Consider the following 22,375-nt stretch of genomic DNA (forward strand, 5'->3'; position numbering starts at 1 on the left):
GCGGATCAGAACATAACCAATGTATTTACATCTTGTGAGCTTGATCCCTGGGCCACTTCCATGGGGTATTTTGTTTAGGTTATGTGAAAATGTTTTGCCTTTTTTTGCCCCTGATGACGATGAAAGGAATAAATCAATGTCGACGGACCAATGCTACATTTCCACCATTTGAAGAAGACCAGGATGAGAGAGAGATGAAGACGTGTGAACCTTCTGGCAGGAGGCCCTGTTCATTCAGTCTTATTGATGGATTCCTCCTTTAGAGTGTCCCCATCTCTGTCAATCCATGGACCGCAACTCCTAGGTGCCTCGTTGTCCCACAACCACACCATGGCAATGGCCAGGGACTAGTAAGAGACACTCGGCTCATGAATATAGAGCCCTTTCATTGGTGGTGACCTCAAATCAATTCCGTTATTGCCACGGAGACCGAGGCAAGGCGGACATTTTGGGACCCTGGGGATGATTTTAATTGAAAAACAATACGTAACATTCTCACCAAAGAATTTTAAGGAACCCTTCAAGTTCTTTTGAAGCAGATCCTAGAGATTTGGGTGCAAATCTGTCTTAATGGATTGCTTTTTACATTCATGAGAGCACCAGCTGTTCTGGTAGACTGTGTGATCACACTCTCTGCAGCCAATGTGAGTAAGACATTTAAACAGGTCAACATTCACAAGGCCGCAGGGCCAGACGGATTACCAGGACGTGTACTGCGAGCATGCGCTGACCAACTGTCTTCACTGACATTTTCAAACACTCCCTGTCCGAGTCTGTATCACCGACATGTTTTAAGCAGACCAACATAGTCCCTGTGCCCAAGAATACTAAGGTAACCTGCCTAAATGACAACCCGTCCCGTAGCACTCACGTCTCTAGCCATGAAGAGCTTTGAAAGGCTGGTCATGGCTCACATTATACCATTATCCCAGAAACCCTAGACCCACTCCAATTTGCATACTGCCCTAACAGATCCACAGATGATTCAATCTCTATTGCACTCCACACTGCCCTTTCCCACCTGGACAAATGGAACACCTATGTGACAATGCTGTTCATTGACTACAGCTCAGCATTCAACACCACAGTGCTTTCATAGCTCATCACTAAGCTAAGGACCCTGGGACTAAACACCTCCCTCTGCAACTGGATCCTGGACTTCCTGACAGGCAGCCCCAGGTGGTAAGGGTAGGTAACAACACATCTGCCACGCTGATCCTCAACACAGTCCCCTCCTGTACTCCCTGTTCACTCATGTCTGCACGGCCAGGCACGACTCCAACACCATCATTAAGTCTGCCGATGACACAACAGTGGTAGGCCTGATCACCGACAACGATGAGACAGCCAATAGGGAGGAGGTCAGAGACCTGGTGCCAGGACAACAACCTCTCCCTCCTCTCCTTCAAAGTGATCAAGACAAAGGATATGATTATGGACTAGAGGAAAAAGAGGACCGAGCACACCCCCATTCTCATCAATGGGGCTGTAGTGGAGCAGGTTGAGAGCTTCAAGTTCCTTGGTGTCCACATCACCAACAAACTAACTGACTTGGTCCAAGCAGACCAAGTCAGTCGTGAAGAGGGCATGACAAAACCTATTCCCCCTCAGGAGACTGATCAACAGATCCTCAAAAGGTTCTACAGCTGCACCATCGAGAGCATCCTGACAGGTAGCATCCCTGCCTGGTTTGACAACTGCTCGGCCTCCGACCTCAAGGCTCTACAGAGGGTGAGTGCAAACGGCCCAGTACATCACTGGGGCCAAGCTTCCTGCCATCCAGGACCTCTATACCAGGTGGTGTCAGAGGAAGGCCCTAAGAATTGTCAAAGACTCCAGCCACCCTAGTCATAGACTGTTCTCTCTGCTACCGCACGGCAGGTGGTATCGGAGTGCCAAGTCTAGGTCCAATAGGCTTCTAAACAGCTTCTACCCCAAAGACATGACTCCTGAACATCAAAACAAATGGCTACCCAGACTATTTGCATTGCCCACTCCTCCTCTTTTACACCGCTGCTACTCTCTGTTGTTATCATCTATGCATAGTCACTTTAATAACTCTACCTACATGTACATATTACCTCAACTAACCGGTGCCCACTCACATAGACTCTGTACCGGTACCCCCCTGTGTATAGTCTCGCTATTGCTATTTTACTGCTTCTCTTTAATTACTTGTTACTTTTATTTCTTATTCATCTTTTTTAAATAAACTGCATTGTTGGTTACACTGTGAATATAATCTCACCGGCCAATTTAACAGGTTCACCCATCTACCGTAGTACCGTGTCAGACCCCCCCCTCCCTCCAGAACAGCCTGAGTTCTTCGGGGAATTCTACAAGATGTCAAAACAGTCTACAGTGATGTTGGTCCATGCTGACGAGAAGGCATCACACAGTTGTTACAGATTGTACAGTGGTACATTCATGCTGCTAACAGCCCGTTCTGTGTAGTGGGTTGAGATCACGGGACTGTGCAGGCCATAGACTGTCATGTTCCAGAAAAACATTTTCCTGCTCCTCAATTGTTCAGTTCTGCTGGGTTGTGGAGTCCATGCCCCGACGGACTGAGGCTGTTCTGAAAGCAAAAGGGGGTGCAACTCAATATTATGAAGGTGTTCTTAATGTTTTGTACACCTGGTTCAGGGATTTTTGCTCACCGTTCTTGTGATCATTTTGACCCCACGGGTGAGATCTTGCGTGGAGCCCCAGATCGAGGGAGATTATCAGTGGTCTTGTATGTCTTCCATTTCCAAATAATTGCTCCCACAGTTGATTTCTTCAAACCAAGCTGCTTACCTATTGCAGATTCAGTCTTCCCAGCCTGGTGCAGGTCTACAATTTTGTTTCTGGTGTCCTTTGACAGCTCTTTGGTCTTGGCCATAGTGGTGTTTGGAGTGTGACTGTTTGAGGTTGTGGACACGTGTCTTTTATACTGATAACAAATTAATACAGGTAACGAGTGGAGGACAGAGGAGCCTCTTAAAGAAGAAGTTACAGGTCTGTGAGAGCCAGAAATCTTGCTTGTTTGTAGGTGACCAAATACTTATTTTCCACCATAATTTGCAAATAAATTCATTAAAAATCCTACAATGTGATTTTCTGGATTTTTTTCTTCTCATTTTGTCTGTTATTGTTGAAGTGTACCTATGATGAAAATTACAGGCCTCTCTTATCTTTTTCAGTGGGAGAACTTGCACAATTGGTGGCTGACTAAATACTTTTTTGCCCCACTGTATCTACCACTGTACTTTGATAAACTTAGGCTACATTTACAAACCACACCCTTCTTCAACGCCATTCAAACCATTTCAACTATTTATTTGTGCCATTATTATTATTTGTACCATTTTGCATTAGCTGCTCTGTTGTCCAGAGCTTATTTACATAATACATTTGAAACAGTCAGTTAAAGATGCTATCAATCTAAATGATGCTTAACCAGCTGTGACCTTGTAGGACTTTCAGGCTTTGGTTGTGCATCTTCTCAATCAATCTGCTTCATTCACAACAGGTATAAAACATGGTTAATACTGATGCAGTGTACAATTTATTGCTCTGCTCGCCACTCATACTCACTGACCTCTGTCCATCATCTTCCTTATAAGGAACAGAATGGGAATGGCTGCATCAGAAATGGCACCCCAATTCCTGTATTTGCACTGCTTTTGGCCAGAGCCACATAGGAAAGTAGTGCACTAGGGAATAGGGTGGCATTTTGGGTGGCACACTATGACTTAATTTTGTCATAATTGATGATTTAATTCATGTACATATTATTTTCAATCTATGTTATGTAAAAAAAATCAATCTCCCTTCGTTCTCCCCTGCAGGTACAACTGGAAGACAACAGAATGGACTGAGTGCAGGGTGGACATGTTGCTAAGCCAACAGGACCGTCGTCGTGGTAACCTAACGGGGCTGTGTGGAGGCGGAGTCCAGAACCGTGAGGTGTACTGTGTCCAGGCAACCAGCGTCGACCCCGCTTCCAGCGCTCTCAAGAGCAAAGAAGGTAACCTGACCAGCATGCAACTGTCCTTTATCCCCAATGTGTAATCTTATCATTTTGATAACTCATCGTGTGTCTATAAAAAGCCCATACCCACTGTGTATCTTTAGTTCCCTCTCATACTGCTGCCTTGTCCCATTGTACACATCTCTTCCACTTTGTGCACTGGAGACTGAGCACTTTTGCTAAGAATGTGAAATGAGAATATGAACTGTGCTAACGTGCCGTTACGCAATAGCAAGAAATTAAATGGGATACCCTGGGCAGTCAAAATGCATGCACTAACGGTGCAGAGCATAGGGATGGAGTTGAGGAATGTGTTCCCACATTTGGAGGTCTTTGGAGACGGTAGAAAAATAGTGCATACCCTGTGAAAAAAATTCTCAAAAGAAATTGTTCCCTGTGTGAGAACAGTTCCTTACACAAGTGCTAGCAATCCCAAATGGCACCCTATTCCCTATTTAGTGCACTACTTTTGACCAAGACCTATAGTGTTACAGTCAAAAGTAGTGCACTATATAGGGAATATGGTGCCATTTGGTACACAGACAGAATTCTGCTAACAAATGTCAACGTGACAGGACAGCATATCCACAAAGTCAGCAGCAGTATTAACTCGCTCCATCCCCTGATAATGCGGTGTCTGTGTTCCCAGATAATGTATTAAAATTGTCCCCACTCCCTTGGTAAAGTTACACACACACGCACCCACACACACACACCAGGCGGTAATTTATAAACCTTTTTCCCATGACTGCGTGGCCACGCACGACTCCAACTGAATCATCAAGTTTGCTGATGACACAACAGTGGTAGGCCTGATTACCAATAACGATGAGACAGCCTACAGGGAGGAGGTGAGATCCCTGATGGAGTGGTGCCTGCAAAATAACCTCTCCCTCCATGTAAACAAAACCAAAGAGCTGATCGTGGACTACAGGAGACAGCAGAGAGAGCACGCCCCCATCCACATCAACGGGGCCGCAGTGGGGAGCGTCAAAAGCTTCAAGTTCCTCGACGTGCACATCACTGATGATCTGAAATGGTTCCATCACACCGACACCGTGGTGAAGAGGTCACAACAGCGCCTCAGGCGGCTGAAGAAATATGTCTTGGCCCCTAAGATCTTCACAAATTTCTACAGATGCACCATTGAGAGCATTCTGTTAGGCTGCATCAATGCCTGGTACGGCAACTGCACCATCCTCCATCAACTGTACAAAACATTTTTCCATGTCATAGACTGACCAGGTAAATCCAGGTGAAAGCTATTATCCCTTATTGATGTCACTTGTTAAATCCACTTGAATCAGTGTAGATGAAGGGGAGGAGACAGGTTAAAGAAGGATGGATTGTGTATGTATGCCATTCAGAGGGTGAATGGGCAAGGGAAAGAGTTAAGTGTCTTTGAACGGGGTATGGTAGTAGGTGCCAGGCGCACTGGTTTGAGTGTCTTTGAACGGGGCATGGTAGTAGGTGCCAGGCGCACTGGTTTGAGTGTCTTTGAATGGGGTATGGTAGTAGGTGCCAGGCGCACTGGTTTGAGTGTCTTTGAACGGGGTATGGTAGTAGGTGCCAGGCGCACTGGTTTGAGTGTCTTTGAACGGGGTATTGTAGTAAGTGCCAGGCGCACTGGTTTGAGTGTCTTTGAACGGGGTATGGTAGTAGGTGCCAGGCGCACTGGTTTGAGTGTCTTTGAACGGGGTATTGTAGTAAGTGCCAGGCGCACTGGTTTGAGTGTCTTTGAACGGGGTATTGTAGTAAGTGCCAGGCGCACTGGTTTGAGTGTCTTTGAACGGGGTATGGTAGTAGGTGCCAGGCGCACTGGTTTGAGTGTCTTTGAACGGGGTATTGTAGTAAGTGCCAGGCGCACTGGTTTGAGTGTCTTTGAACGGGGTATGGTAGTAGGTGCCAGGCGCACTGGTTTGAGTGTCTTTGAACGGGGTATTGTAGTAGGTGCCAGGCGCACTGGTTTGGGTGTCTTTGAACGGGATATTGTAGTAGGTGCCAGGCGCACTGGTTTGAGTGTCTTTGAACGGGGTATTGTAGTAGGTGCCAGGCGCACTGGTTTGAGTGTCTTTGAACGGGGTATGGTAGTATGTGCCAGGCGCACTGGTTTGAGTGTCTTTGAACGGGGTATGGTAGTATGTGCCAGGCGCACTGGTTTGAGTGTCTTTGAACGGGGTATGGTGGTATGTGCCAGGCGCACTGGTTTGAGTGTCTTTGAACGGGGTATGGTAGTAGGTGCCAGGCGCACTGGTTTGAGTGTCTTTGAATGGGGTATGGTAGTAGGTGCCAGGCGCACTGGTTTGAGTGTCTTTGAACGGGGTATGGTAGTATGTGCCAGGCGCACTGGTTTGAGTGTCTTTGAACGGGGTATGGTAGTAGGTGCCAGGCGCACTGGTTTGGGTGTCTTTGAACGGGATATTGTAGTAGGTGCCAGGCGCACTGGTTTGAGTGTCTTTGAACGGGGTATTGTAGTAGGTGCCAGGCGCACTGGTTTGAGTGTCTTTGAACGGGGTATGGTAGTAGTTACCAGGCGCACTGGTTTGAGTGTCTTTGAACGGAGTATTGTAGTAGGTGCCAGGCGCACTGGTTTGAGTGTCTTTGAACGGGGTATGGTAGTATGTGCCAGGCGCACTGGTTTGAGTGTCTTTGAACGGAGTATTGTAGTAGGTGCCAGGCGCACTGGTTTGAGTGTCTTTGAACGGGGTATGGTAGTAGGTGCCAGGCGCACTGGTTTGAGTGTCTTTGAACGGGGTATGGTAGTAGGTGCCAGGCGCACTGGTTTGAGTGTCTTTGAACGGGGTATTGTAGTAGGTGCCAGGCGCACTGGTTTGAGTGTCTTTGAATGGGGTATTGTAGTAGGTACCAGGCGCACTGGTTTGAGAGTCTTTGAACGGGGTATGGTAGTAGGTGCCAGGCGCACTGGTTTGAGTGTCTTTGAACGGGGTATGGTAGTTGGTGCCAGGCGCACTGGTTTGAGTGTCTTTGAACGGGGTATTGTAGTAGGTGCCAGGCGCACTGGTTTGAGTGTCTTTGAACGGGGTATTGTAGTAGGTACCAGGCGCACTGGTTTGAGTGTCTTTGAACGGGGTATTGTAGTAGGTGCCAGGCGCACTGGTTTGAGTATGTCAAGAACTGCAACACTGCTGGGTTTTTCACGCTCAACAGTTTCCAATGTGTATCAAGAATGGTCCACCACTCAAAGGACATCCAGCCAACTTGACACATCTGTGGGAAGCATTGGAGTCAACATAGACCAGCATCCCTGTGGAACGCTTTCAACACCTTGTAGAGTCCATGCGCTGATGGATTGAGGCTGTTCTGAGGGCAAAAGGGGGTGCAACTCAATATTAGGAATGTTTTATACACTCAGTATATATAGTCATTAAACACTGGACGCTTCCTGTTTCTTTTATAAGGGTAGCAAGGGTAGCATTCCAGAGGGACATCAGAGACTGTAACGTTCTTTGCTTCACGGAAACATGGCTAACTGGAGAGACGCAATCCGAAGCGGTGCAGCCAGCGGGTTTCTCCACGCATCGCGCCGACAGAAACAAACATCTTTCTGGTAAGAAGAGGGGCGGGGGCGTATGTCTTATGGCCAACGTGACATGGTGTGATGAAAGAAACATACAGGAACTCAAATCCTTCTGTTCACCTGATTTAGAATTCCTCACAATCAAATGTAGACCGCATTATCTACCAAGAGAATTCTCTTCGATTATAATCACAGCCGTATATATCCCCCCCAAGCAGACACATCGATGGCTCTGAACAAACTTTATTTAACTCTCTGCAAACTGGAAACGATTTATCCGGAGGCTGCATTCATTGTAGCTGGGGATTTTAACAAGGCTAATCTGAAAACAAGACTCCCTAAATTTTATCAGCATATCGATTGCGCAACCAGGGGTGGAAAGACCCTGGATCATTGTTACTCTAACTTCCGCGACGCATATAAGGCCCTGCCCCGCCCCCTTTCGGAAAAGCTGACCACGACTCCATTTTGTTGATCCCTGCCTACAGACAGAAACTAAAACAAGAAGCTCCCACGCTGAGGTCTGTCCAACGCTGGTCCGACCAAGCTGACTCCACACTCCAAGACTGCTTCCATCACGTGGACTGGGAGATGTTTCGTATTGCGTCAGACAACAACATTGACGAATACGCTGATACGGTGTGCGAGTTCATTAGAACGTGCGTTGAAGATGTCGTTCCCATAGCAACGATTAAAACATTCCCTAACCAGAAACCGTGGATTGATGGCAGCATTCGTGTGAAACTGAAGGCACAAACCACTGCTTTTAATCAGGGCAAGGTGTCTGGTAACATGACTGAATACAAACAGTGCAGCTATTCCCTCCGCAAGGCTATCAAACAAGCTAAGCGCCAGTACAGAGACAAAGTAGAATCTCAATTCAACGGCTCAGACACAAGAGGTATGTGGCAGGGTCTACAGTCAATCACGGACTACAGGAAGAAACCCAGCCCAGTCACGGACCAGGATGTCTTGCTCCCAGGCAGACTAAATAACTTTTTTGCCCGCTTTGAGGACAATACAGTGCCACTGACACGGCCTGCAACGGAAACATGCGGTCTCTCCTTCACTGCAGCCGAAGTGAGTAAGACATTTAAACGTGTTAACCCTCGCAAGGCTGCAGGCCCAGACGGCATCCCCAGCCGCGCCCTCAGAGCATGCGCAGACCAGCTGGCCGGTGTGTTTACGGACATATTCAATCAATCCCTATACCAGTCTGCTGTTCCCACATGCTTCAAGAGGGCCACCATTGTTCCTGTTCCCAAGAAAGCTAAGGTAACTGAGCTAAACGACTACCGCCCCGTAGCACTCACATCCGTCATCATGAAGTGCTTTGAGAGACTAGTCAAGGACCATATCACCTCCACCCTACCTGACACCCTTGACCCACTCCAATTTGCTTACCGCCCAAATAGGTCCACAGACGATGCAATCTCAACCACACTGCACACTGCCCTAACCCATCTGGACAAGAGGAATACCTATGTGAGAATGCTGTTCATCGACTACAGCTCGGCATTCAACACCATAGTACCCTCCAAGCTCGTCATCAAGCTCGAGACCCTGGGTCTCGACCCCGCCCTGTGCAACTGGGTACTGGACTTCCTGACGGGCCGCCCCCAGGTGGTGAGGGTAGGCAACAACATCTCCTCCCCGCTGATCCTCAACACTGGGGCCCCACAAGGGTGCGTTCTGAGCCCTCTCCTGTACTCCCTGTTCACCCACGACTGCGTGGCCATGCACGCCTCCAACTCAATCATCAAGTTTGCGGACGACACAACAGTGGTAGGCTTGATCACCAACAACGACGAGACAGCCTACAGGGAGGAGGTGAGGGCCCTCGGAGTGTGGTGTCAGGAAAATAACCTCACACTCAACGTCAACAAAACTAAGGAGATGATTGTGGACTTCAGGAAACAGCAGAGGGAACACCCCCATCCACATCGATGGAACAGTAGTGGAGAGGGTAGCAAGTTTTAAGTTCCTCGGCATACACATCACAGACAAACTGAATTGGTCCACTCACACAGACAGCATCGTGAGGAAGGCGCAGCAGCGCCTCTTCAACCTCAGGAGGCTGAAGAAATTCGGCTTGTCACCAAAAGCACTCACAAACTTCTACAGATGCACAATCGAGAGCATCCTGGCGGGCTGTATCACCGCCTGGTATGGCAACTGCACCGCCCTCAACCGTAAGGCTCTCCAGAGGGTAGTGAGGTCTGCACAACGCATCACCGGGGGCAAACTACCTGCCCTCCAGGACACCTACACCACCCGATGCTACAGGAAGGCCATAAAGATCATCAAGGACATCAACCACCCGAGCCACTGCCTGTTCACCCCGCTGCCATCCAGAAGGCGAGGTCAGTACAGGTGCATCAAAGCTGGGACCGAGAGACTGAAAAACAGCTTCTATCTCAAGGCCATCAGACTGTTAAACAGCCACCACTAACATTGAGTGGCTACTGCCAACACACTGTCAATGACACTGACTCTACTCCAGCCACTTTAATCATGGGAATTGATGGGAAATGATGTAAATATATCACTAGCCACTTTAAACAATGCTACCTTATATAATGTTACTTACCCTACATTGTTCATCTCATATGCATACGTTGATACTGTACTCTATATCATCGACTGCATCCTTATGTAATACATGTATCACTAGCCACTTTAACTATGCCACTTGGTTTACATACTTATCTCATATGTATATACTGTACTCGATATCATCTACTGTATCTTGCCTATGCTGCTCTGTACCATCACTCATTCATATATCCTTATGTACATATTCTTTATCCCCTTACACTGTGTATGACAGTAGTTTTTTTTGGAATTGTTAGTTAGATTACTTGCTCGTTATTACTGCATTGTCGGAACTAGAAGCACAAGCATTTCGCTACACTCGCATTAACATCTGCTAACCATGTGTATGTGACAAATAAAATTTGATTTGATTTGATTTGATTTGATTTATACTTTTTCCTACGTGTATTCATATACTCTATTCTTCACGTAGCTCATTCTAATTTGTCTACTACTGTACTTTGCATTTTTTGTTACGCTGTTTATACACACCACGTATTGATATACTGGATTCTTGACATAGTTTACTGTAATATATCTACACACACTGTACATATCATTCCTATTATATGCTTTTGGTGTACATACACATAGATTGCATTAGGATTACTGATAATGTTATTTGGGTTTTTACTTGGATTCATTATGACATTTTTCCATTTGTAGTTTTTTGCTTATTTGTGTACTTTCTTGACATTTACTGCACTGTTAGGATCTAGTACCACAAGCATTTCGCTGCACCCACTATAAAATCTGCTAAACATTGAATGTCACCAATAAACTTTGTAAAAATGTTACACAAGGTGGAAATACATGGTTTGATTGTTTTGTCACAGTTTGTCAACTTGCTGTAGATCTCCATAGCGATCTACAGCGAAACTGTCAGCGAAATTTAGCTGGGGAGGTTTGAGCACTGAGTTCTTACTCGACTTGTGCTCACACCCAAAATCATCTAATCTTTTCCGTCTCTGCACACACACACACATACACACACACACGCTCTAGCACCCATGTGTGAAGTGGAACGAGATATGAGGGTGTCTTTACTCCATATATCTTCTGGAGCCGGGCTGAATATGTAAATATGAGTGTGTGGGAAGGGAAAGATCAAGGGAGGGAGGGAGAGGAAGGAAACGAGGCAGGGAGGAGAGCAATGCAAGGAGCGAGGAGAGAGAAGGGAGAGAGAGATGAAATATGAGTGTGGGTATAGTCGGTAGCACTAGTTAGTTAGCGTTTATGGAAGTGAAGGAAGCTGGTAGCGAGTCCATGTTTATCCAGGGCTGCCACACCGACTCCCAGACAGTCCACCTGGTCAGAGGGCTCAACTGGCCACCGCTCAAAGATATTATTCAAATGATTTCAGCTGGTCTCAGACTGCCAGACAGAGGAGGCACTTTGCTGTCGTGTATTCAGACATCTAAAGAAACATTTTTAACCGCAACTTTAGCAATTTTTCAAATCATGTGAGCGTCCTATATTTGGAAGTGACAGGGTTTGCTAGGTGACACAAGTGATGGTGACAGTTGCAGAGAGGGAGTGGGAGAAGGACAGAAAGATAGGGAGAGTTGGAGGTAGGAAAGCACAGAAAGCCCACCTGCCGTTACAAATACTTTCTTTCAACCTTTCCTGTCTGCTCTATGGCACAATTACAACTACCCTGTTCACTTCTGGTATTCACTTCCTCATTATCCAGTCTCCTGGTCGCCTTCTCAATCATCTCCCCTGTCTTCAAAACCAAACATTACACACTTAAATCAAATACACAGTTCTGGGTTATTTTAGGGATCTACACAGATTTTCTCTCATCTCGTGCAATTTACTGCTGAATCTATAAAGCATTATTCACAAATCTCCATCTCACTGGCAGTAATTGCGGGTTTCCTTGCGGAAACTGACGTCTGGATGGAGAGCTAAAACTTCAGTCTGATTTAAGCTGATGTAATCTTGTTTTTTTGCTTTCAACGATTGTCTTATTCCCTATGCGAAGTGACTGAGGCTGGATAGTTTTGTGCGTGTGTGATTATTAATTTAGGCTTGTCACTTTCCTGTATGTGTTTGCATTCTCAGTCCCATTTACATAGGAAATAAGATTTCTTTGGACACCAAACTCACTGTTTCAATCATTCTGGGGATTACAGCTGGCTTCAACAAACCTATGTTGTGATTGCCAAAATGTTGCTTAAATGAAGTGTGCAAAAGAAGCATTTTTAAAAATCAAAACCCACGCATGCACACTCACACACTCACACACTCACACATGCACACTCACACACTCACACACTCACACACTCACACACTCACACACTCACACATGCACACTCACACACTCACACATGCACACGAATACACAAACACACACACACACTAATATTTCTGCCAATGCAATAATATCACAGCTTATGTTTGACTAATCAGAACTCAGGTTTATTAAACTATTCCATGGGGTGGGGGGTCAGATATGGACAACAGGGAAAAGCAGCTGTCTCAATATCTGTCTACTACCAGTTACTGGAGACAGAAAGAGAGGGGGAGGAATGGAGAGCAAGAGGAAGGGAGGGTGCAGGGAGGCACTGAATCTGATGTTACTGTAGTTATTGGCTTTGATGGTCATCAGTTCTAACCAGCTCTGTTCTGTTTGGCTCAAATCAATATGGATCTTTATTAGAGGACCCATAGAGACATTCTGTAGCTAGCAGTAGAACGGCTGGTTGTGTGATGTTATCCGGAAGTACAGTTACTGATGCTGATGACAAGGGGTGACAGAGAAAGGAGGAGAGGGGTGAGCCGCAGGTGTCTGTCTGGGCTTGGAGGTCCTATTTTGGTCCCAGGAACCCCTGTGTGTGTGTGTGTGTGTGTGTGTGTGTGTGTGTGTGTGTGTGTGTGTGTGTGTGTGTGTGTGTGTGTGTGTGTGTGTGTGTGTGTGTGTGTGTGTGTGTGTGTCTGTGTGAGGCAGGGTAGAGTCTAGACGTGACCATCTGGCAGGAGAGAGAGCGAGAGACCCATGTGGCACCTCAACCAAGGTCACCCAGCACAGAGAAGTTCATTAATCGGCCTTTGCTATTATGGTTACATGTGCGTCTGTGTGGCTGGTGTTAACAATACTGACTGGAAACAATAATGATGCAACATGTTTACTTGTCACGCAACATCATTTGTACATGTCTGAAATAGGACAAATATAAGCACTCACAAATTATTATTATTACGCCATTGGCAGAGGTAAGTCTTTTACAGTGGCGTAGGTAAGTCTTCTATAGTGGCGTAGGCAAGTCTTCTAAAGTGGCGTAGGTAAGTCTTTTACAGTGGCGTAGGTAAGTCTTCTATAGTGGCGTAGGCAAGTCTTCTAAAGTGGCGTAGGTAAGCCTTCTAAAGTGGTGTAGGTAAGCCTTCTAAACTGGTGTAGGTAAGCCTTCTAAAGTGGTGTAGCTAAGCCTTCTAAAGTGGCGTAGGTAAGTATTCTAAAGTGGCGTAGGTAAGCCTTCTACAGTGGCGTAGGTAAGTCTTCTAAAGTGGCGTAGGTAAGCCTTCTAAAGTGGCGTAGGTAAGTCTTCTAAAGTGGTGTAGGTAAGCCTTCTAAAGTGGCGTAGGTAAGCCTTCTAAAGTGGCGTAGGTAAGTATTCTAAAGTGGCGTAGGTAAGCCTTCTACAGTGGCGTAGGTAAGTCTTCTAAAGTGGCGTAGGTAAGCCTTCTAAAGTGGCGTAGGTAAGTCTTCTAAAGTGGCGTAGGTAAGCCTTCTAAAGTGGCGTAGGTAAGTCTTCTAAAGTGGTGTAGGTAAGCCTTCTAAAGTGGCGTAGGTAAGTCTTCTAAAGTGGCGTAGGTAAGCCTTCTACAGTGGCGTAGGTAAGCCTTCTAAAGTGGCGTAGGTAAGCCTTCTAAAGTGGTGTAGGTAAGCCTTCTACAGTGTCATAGGTAAGTCTTTCTAAAGTGGCGTAGGTAAGCCTTCTACAGTGGCGTAGGTAAGCCTTCTAAAGTGGCGTAGGTAAGCCTTCTAAAGTGGCGGAGGTAAGCCTTCTAAAGTGGTGTAGGTAAGCCTTCTAAAGTGGCTTAGGTAAGCCTTCTAAAGTGGTGTAGGTAAGCCTTCTAAAGTGGTGTAGGTAAGCCTTCTAAAGTGGTGTAGGTAAGCCTTCTAAAGTGGTGTAGGTAAGGCTTCTAAAGTGGTGTAGGTAAGCCTTCTAAAGTGGTGTAGGTAAGCCTTCTAAAGTGGAGTAGGTAAGCCTTCTAAAGTGGCGTAGGTAAGCCTTCTAAAGTGGAGTAGGTAAGCCTTCTAAAGTGGTGTAGGTAAGGCTTCTAAAGTGGTGTAGGTAAGCCTTCTAAAGTGGTGTAGGTAAGGCTTCTAAAGTGGTGTAGGTAAGCCTTCTAAAGTGGTGTAGGTAAGCCTTCTACAGTGTCATAGGTAAGTCTTTCTAAAGTGGCGTAGGTAAGCCTTCTAAAGTGGCGGAGGTAAGCCTTCTAAAGTGGTGTAGGTAAGGCTTCTAAAGTGGTGTAGGTAAGCCTTCTAAAGTGGTGTAGGTAAGCCTTCTAAAGTGGAGTAGGTAAGCCTTCTAAAGTGGCGTAGGTAAGCCTTCTAAAGTGGAGTAGGTAAGCCTTCTAAAGTGGTGTAGGTAAGGCTTCTAAAGTGGTGTAGGTAAGCCTTCTAAAGTGGTGTAGGTAAGGCTTCTAAAGTGGAGTAGGTAAGCCTTCTAAAGTGGTGTAGGTAAGGCTTCTAAAGTGGAGTAGGTAAGCCTTCTAAAGTGGTGTAGGTAAGGCTTCTAAAGTGGTGTAGGTAAGCCTTCTAAAGTGGTGTAGGTAAGGCTTCTAAAGTGGTGTAGGTAAGCCTTCTAAAGTGGCGTAGGTAAGCCTTCTAAAGTGGAGTAGGTAAGCCTTCTAAAGTGGCGTAGGTAAGCCTTCTACAGTGGCTTAGGTAAGTCTTTCTAAAGTGGCGTAGGTAAGCCTTCTAAAGTGGAGTAGGTAAGCCTTCTAAAGTGGCGTAGGTAAGCCTTCTACAGTGGCTTAGGTAAGTCTTTCTAAAGTGGCGTAGGTAAGCCTTCTAAAGTGGCGTAGGTAAGGCATCTAAAGTGGCATGGGTAAGCCTTCTAAAGTGGCGTAGGTAAGCCTTCTAAAGTGGCATAGGTAAGCCTTCTAAAGTGGCGTAGGTAAGCCTTCTAAAGTGGCGTAGGTAAGCCTTCTAAAGTGGCGTAGGTAAGCCTTCTAAAGTGGCGTAGGTAAGCCTTCTAAAGTGGCATAGGTAAGCCTTCTAAAGTGGCGTAGGTAAGCCTTCTAAAGTGGCGTAGGTAAGCCTTCTAAAGTGGCGTAGGTAAGCCTTCTAAAGTGGCGTAGGTAAGCCTTCTAAAGTGGTGTAGGTAAGCCTTCTAAAGTGGCTTAGGTAAGCCTTCTAAAGTGGTGTAGGTAAGCCTTCTAAAGTGGCTTAGGTAAGCCTTCTAAAGTGGTGTAGGTAAGCCTTCTAAAGTGGTGTAGGTAAGCCTTCTAAAGTGGCGTAGGTAAGCCTTCTAAAGTGGCGTAGGTAATCCTTCTAAAGTGGCGTAGGTAAGCCTTCTAAAGTGGCGTAGGTAAGGCATCTAAAGTGGCATGGGTAAGCCTTCTAAAGTGGCGTAGGTAAGCCTTCTAAAGTGGCATAGGTAAGCCTTCTAAAGTGGCGTAGGTAAGCCTTCTAAAGTGGCGTAGGTAAGCCTTCTAAAGTGGCGTAGGTAAGCCTTCTAAAGTGGCGTAGGTAAGCCTTCTAAAGTGGCATAGGTAAGCCTTCTAAAGTGGCATAGGTAAGCCTTCTAAAGTGGCGTAGGTAAGCCTTCTAAAGTGGCGTAGGTAAGCCTTCTAAAGTGGCGTAGGTAAGCCTTCTAAAGTGGTGTAGGTAAGCCTTCTAAAGTGGCTTAGGTAAGCCTTCTAAAGTGGTGTAGGTAAGCCTTCTAAAGTGGCTTAGGTAAGCCTTCTAAAGTGGTGTAGGTAAGCCTTCTAAAGTGGTGTAGGTAAGCCTTCTAAAGTGGTGTAGGTAAGCCTTCTAAAGTGGTGTAGGTAAGCCTTCTAAAGTGGTGTAGGTAAGCCTTCTAAAGTGGTGTAGGTAAGCCTTCTACAGTGGCGTAGGTAAGTCTTCTAAAGTGGTGTAGGTAAGCCTTCTACAGTGGTGTAGGTAAGCCTTCTAAAGTGGCTTGGGTAAGCCTTCTAAAGTGGTGTAGGTAAGCCTTCTAAAGTGGTGTAGGTAAGCCTTCTAAAGTGGTGTAGGTAAGCCTTCTACAGTGGCGTAGGTAAGCCTAAAGTGGTGTAGGTAAGCCTTCTAAAGTGGTGTAGGTAAGCCTTCTAAAGTGGTGTAGGTAAGCCTTCTACAGTGGTGTAGGTAAGCCTTCTACAGTGGTGTAGGTAAGCCTTCTAAAGTGGCGTAGGTAAGCCTTCTAAAGTGGTGTAGGTAAGCCTTCTAAAGTGGTGTAGGTAAGCCTTCTACAGTGGCGTAGGTAAGCCTTCTACAGTGGCGTAGGTAAGCCTTCTACAGTGGCGTAGGTAAGCCTTCTACAGTGGCGTAGGTAATCCTTCTACAGTGGCGTAGGTAAGCCTTCTACAGTGGCGTAGGTAAGCCTTCTACAGTGGCGTAGGTAAGCATCCATTCAATACACTTTAAAGCTTACGTATATGTTGCCTACTCCCCTTAATTGTATCTATTCAGCCAGCATTGCCAGAGGGATTTCATCATTACTAAAATAGATTTGTAAACTGCGGAGATTGAAAAGAAATTAAAATCACTGTGACAGGCACACACGTACGCACACACACACACCCATTTTAACAGACAATATTAAATAGACACACCTTTGGCCAAGTGGACGCAATTTGCATGTGAATGAGTCAGACTCAGGCTTCAGTCACAGCATGGTGATGGAGCGTTGGGAATGATTCATCAGAGCAGCGACCTTGTAGAGGGTCACCTACAGCTCATTGCTTTATCCACCGTGTGTGTGTGTGTGTCATACATTGAGCAGCACTGGGCCAGCCCTGAACCTGATCTGGCTTTTGGGGATAGAGAGAGAAAAAAAGTCTTTGTTGTTTCAAACTAGACTGGATTTAGCAGGATGATGAACAAATGAAAGGCCATACTGTTCGCCAAATGTTTTCATGCATTTGAGATAGCGTGAGGCTTGGAATATTCATTACTATAAACTGCCCTGTGGGGTTTTAGTTGGTATGAGTTTTATTCCTGACTGGTGGAACGATTCAGGATTCATTTTCATCCATTAGCCTGAAGTTTTATCCCACGACCCAGATGGAGAGAGCCAGGATAAAAGTAAAATAGTTTGATCCACAGTGACAGTAATAAAATATAGAACTCAGCCTGTAAAGTATATTAAATGTATGTGGATAGTCTTTAAAGGCATATCACTGTACTACCTAGATTTTCTAACATCAGGGGGGGAGGGGGTTCATACTTTCATAAACAGTGACCTATGCCTGGGCTTGCTCCCAACATGACCCAGTAATGCCACAGCTCCTGCTCTGTTCTGACACGTCTCTGTGTATCTATCTGTGTTTTAAGCCTCCAGGCCCGTTGATGATGACCTGTGCCTCAGCCCGCCCCCCAACACCACCCAGCTGTGCCACATCCCCTGTCCCGTGGAGTGTGACCTGTCCTCCTGGAGTGCCTGGGGACCCTGCACCTTCGAGAACTGCCTGGACACAGCTGCCAAGAAAGGTGGGTGGAGCACAGCTCTAATGACAGTTATGTCTAGGCTTTGATACCCATTCGGTCACATAGACGGCCATCTTGAAATGATTGCATTGGAACACCACACACTGGGTGCAACATAGTAATAGCAATAGCTATACCTTTAGTAATGATGAATATGAACACATTTTTATTTTGATTACTCCTGACTGTGATACAGCACCCAAGATGATATATCCCTGGTGTTGAGCATCTTTTTCATCTAGACTCAGATTCGAACCCGGTCGATCACATAGGTAGCCATCTTAAAAATGAAACAGGCATTGGTTACACTGTCAATAGCAGGTCTTACTTGTAATTTTGTCCTCAGTCTGTATCCATCCATCAGTCACTTCACCAGTAACAATAAACTGATAACATGATTGGAGAGCTTAAGTTATGTTCAGTCTGGTATGTGTATGCAACACTACTCTAGAATCCATCTTTATTTGTGTTGCATTCAGATAAATGTTGAGTTATAAAATGTATTGAGTCTCAATATTGATTTTCTTTATCCTCTTGGCAATCCTCTTGGCAAGCCGCTGGAACACGACATAAATTGTAGATATAGCGTTGTTCAAAACGGTGGAATGTAGATTAAAAAAACACTGTAGGCGAGAAAGCAATCATTGTTGCATTTTTCAAAAAGGTCTGTTGCAGTTGTATTAGAAAAATATGTTTAAAAAAAGTTTGAAACCTCACAGCTTCTATATAGAGCACCTATGTACTGTATACACTATAAGCAATATGTTGATATTGACAGGAGGTAAAGAGAAGACAGAGAAAGACAGAGATGTGGAGAGGGGATGCTATAAGGAGGGTGCAGGTGTCTCTACTCCCTTTTTGTTAGACAGCGGGAAGGGGGTGACAGTTGGTGCTATTCCATCAGTAGGGGCTGAAATGCTGGCTGACTCACAAACACAACACACACACACACACACACACACACACACACACACACACACACACACACACACACACACACACACACACACACACACACACACACACACACACACACACACACACGCATACACACACACACACACACACACACACACACACACACACACACACACGCATACACACACACACACACGCACACACACACACACACACACACACATGCTGGCTGGCTGGCTGGCTGGCTCAGACCTTAATTATCTCTGGTACAGGAACAGAACAGCAGCAGCAGTCTCTGAGCCCCAGTCCCTCCATCACCTCCACCATGGTGACTAATGCATATTGACTCTATCCTAATGAAGCATCTCAAATGGAAGGGACGCCTAGAAATTGTCTCCCATGTGTCTTAATGATGGATTCACTCTTACCGCACGTCTCTCTCTCGCTCTCGTTTCACTAGATGCTCGTCTCGTGTCTCATGTCATACAGTACACACACAAACTTGACTGGAGCGTGTGTCTGTGTCCGTGCACACTTGCGTGTGTTTGTACACCCTGGATCTCATTAGTCGAGAGAAGCAGACTCAGGCAATTTTCAGGCACTTTTTTTATCCCTGGGACAACGAACTCCATGCAGCATCAACATGCCCTGATCTCCCAGGATTCATTCAATCAACGTGTGTCACTCTTTCTGTTGGCTGTCCAAATGGACTGTCTGCACACATACTGTGATTGTATCTATCTACCAGTATTTGATGGATTTTAGTAACATACTGCACAGTTAATGGGAGAAGTGTTTTCAAAAAAGTGGCTGGTTTCTTAGATACGTTTGTCTCAGCCATGGCCTTTGAGATGCTGTGACCCAATACTGTAATTATAGCCTACACTTTTTCCATCAGTATATTTGTCTGTGCAAAGAGCCCTCAGGCTCTGACAAAGTGAAAGGCCTCAGTCAATCTGTTCACCTTGCTGTCCTTTACTGTGGTTCGACTGACAGTAGTGATATTAGATCACATCAAATCAAATGTATTTATATAGCCCTTCTTACATCAGCTGATATCTCAAAGTGCTGTACAGAAACCCAGCCCAGCCTCTAGGAAAAACTCCCTAGAAAGGCCAAAACCTTGGAAGAAACCTAGAGTACACCCAGGCTATGAGGGGTGGCCAGTCCTCTTCTGGCTGTGCCGGGTGGAAATTATAACAGAACATGGCCAAGATGTTCAAATGTTCATAAATTACCAGCATGGTCAAATAATGATACCCCCGGACAGGGCCAAACAGGAAGGATATAACCCCACCTACTTTGCCAAAGCACAGCCCCCACACCACTAGAGGAATATCTTCAACCACCAACTTACCATCCTGAGACAAGGCCAAGTATAGCCCCCAAAGGTCTCCGCCACGGCACAACCCAAGGGGGGGCGCCAACCCAGACAGGAAAATCACATCAGTGACTCAACCCACTCAAGTGACGCACCCCTCCTAGGCATGAAGGCATGAAAGAGAACCAGTAAGCCAGTGACTCAGCCCCTGTAATAGGGTTAGAGGCAGAGAATCCCAGTGGAGAGAGGAACCGGCCAGGCAGAGACAGCAAGGGCGGTTCGTTGCTCCAGAGCTTTTCCGTTGACTTTCCCACTCATGGGCCAGACTACACTCAATCATATGACCCACTGAAGAGATGAGATAAAAAACCTGGCTGGATCCCTATCCTAGCCATTCCCCCCTCTCTAACACCCCCACCCCCACCACCCTTCACCTTTCCTAAACTCTCCACCTTCTTTTCCCACTTTCCCCCACCTGTCCCTGTTAAACTCTCCACCTCAGCCCTGACACTTGACAACACACCTCCATCCTCCAGCCGACCCTCCTAATTAAGTAGAGGGTTCAGGAAGGAATAGGAAAGAATCAGAAATAATCCGAAGAAAGAGAGAGTCAGCCATCGTCCTGCTGGCTCCCCCATGCTCTTTTCTTATCAGGTTGGAGCAGCAGTGGAGATTAGGCCCTGAGGCTGGGGGCAGGCTGACCTCAGGCTGGGCAGGCAGGGGTTAACATAATACAAACACACACACATGTAGGTGCAGGCACGCACACACACCACGCACACACACCACACACACACACACACACACACACACACACACACACACACACACACACACACACACACACACACACACACACACACACACACACACACCTCCCGGGTCCCAGCCATCACCACTTCCATGTCCTTGATCAGAGACAAGGGAAAGCTCTCGGATTTGGAACAGCAAAAACGATGAATGTATTAATGGATTGCTGCATACATTAGTACATGAGTCACTTTGGGTAAAAGCCTGGCTTAATGAGGAGAGAATAATAATAGTCATTATGGGAAGCTGTTTCTCTAATGTCTGTCATTTTCTGGGGTTTAATGGTCTTGTCGTGTTAAATAAATAAACGCTATATTACGGTTATCATCAAAGCCAAGACACAATATGACTGTATCAGAGCAGAGGGCAGTTCATGTACCGAAGTTAGACATTAAGTTGTGACTCCATGAAAAACAAGTTTAGCTAACCTGAAAAGTGCTACCTTGGAGGGGGAGGTTGGTGATGAGGGAGGCCCTTAAAAGTGCTACCTTAGAGGGGGAGGTTGGTGATGAGGGAGGCCCTTAAAAGTGCTACCACAGAGGGGGAGGTTGGTGATGAGGGATGCCCTGAAAAGTGATACCACAAAGGGGGAGGTTGGTGATGAGGGAGGCACTGAAAAGTGCTACCACATCAGGGGAGGATAGAGATGAGGGAGGCCCTGAACAGTGCTACTACAAAGGGGGAGGTTGGTGATGAGGGAGGCCCTGAATAGTGCTACCACAAAGAGGGGGAGGTTGGTGATGAGGGAGACCCTGAATAGTGCTACCACAAAGAGGGAGGTTGGTGATGAGGGAGGCCCCGAAAAGCGCTACTACAGAGGGGGAGTTTGGTGATGGTAGAAGCAAATGGTAGAATAGTAGAATTCTACAGCTATGTATGGTTCCATGGCAGCACCAGTGTACCTATATTCCTGTCTTTTCCTACCAGGGTTCAAACTGAGGAAGAGGAGAGTCATCAATGAGCCGACAGGAGGAACAGGAAGCTGCCCTCACCTGGTGGAGGCCATACCATGTGACGAACCCAGTTGCTATGATTGGTTGCTTGTGAAGCTGGAGGAGTGTATCCCAGACAACGAGAGAGAGTGCGGACCGGGCACCCAGATACCACAAGTGCAGTGTGTCAACAGTGATGGTAAGGGGAGGGAGGGAGGGAGGGAGGGAGGGAGGGAGGGAGGGAGTCTTTATTATACTGTATGTTAATTACCATGTTGATTTTCATGGTGTGTTGAGTTGTGTTACAATATGTTTTGGGTAAATCGGAGCTCAGAGACTCATATTGTTTTATTAGCTTTATTGCCTTGAACTGTGCCTGCAGGTGCTCAGCCGCAGCTGATTCCCTGTGTGTGTGTGTGTGTGTGTGTGTGTGTGTGTGTGTGTGTGTGTGTGTGTGTGTGTGTGTGTGTGTGTGTGTGTGTGTGTGTGTGTGTGTGTTGGCCTTGGACCGCAGCCCAACAGGGTAATTGCTGTTTCTGTAATGATCTTGTTCTGTGGATATTTATTTCTCTCTCCATTG

The 22,375-nt window shown here is 46.3% G+C and overlaps 1 protein-coding gene across 1 annotated transcript in view; it reads left to right on the top strand.

Moving 5' to 3' along the window:
- LOC112264534 (thrombospondin type-1 domain-containing protein 7A-like) overlaps positions 1-22,375 on the top strand; it is a 163,943-nt gene that overhangs the window by 84,222 nt on the left and 57,346 nt on the right. The window contains exons 4-6 of the mRNA XM_042295454.1: positions 3,834-4,012; positions 17,662-17,817; positions 21,791-21,994. Of these exons, the coding sequence (XP_042151388.1) occupies positions 3,834-4,012; positions 17,662-17,817; positions 21,791-21,994 (539 nt within the window). The remainder of the gene's footprint in view (positions 1-3,833; positions 4,013-17,661; positions 17,818-21,790; positions 21,995-22,375) is intronic.

The sequence above is a fragment of the Oncorhynchus tshawytscha genome, linkage group LG13 (genome assembly GCF_018296145.1).
Source record: "Oncorhynchus tshawytscha isolate Ot180627B linkage group LG13, Otsh_v2.0, whole genome shotgun sequence".
NCBI classification, from domain to species: domain Eukaryota; kingdom Metazoa; phylum Chordata; class Actinopteri; order Salmoniformes; family Salmonidae; genus Oncorhynchus; species Oncorhynchus tshawytscha.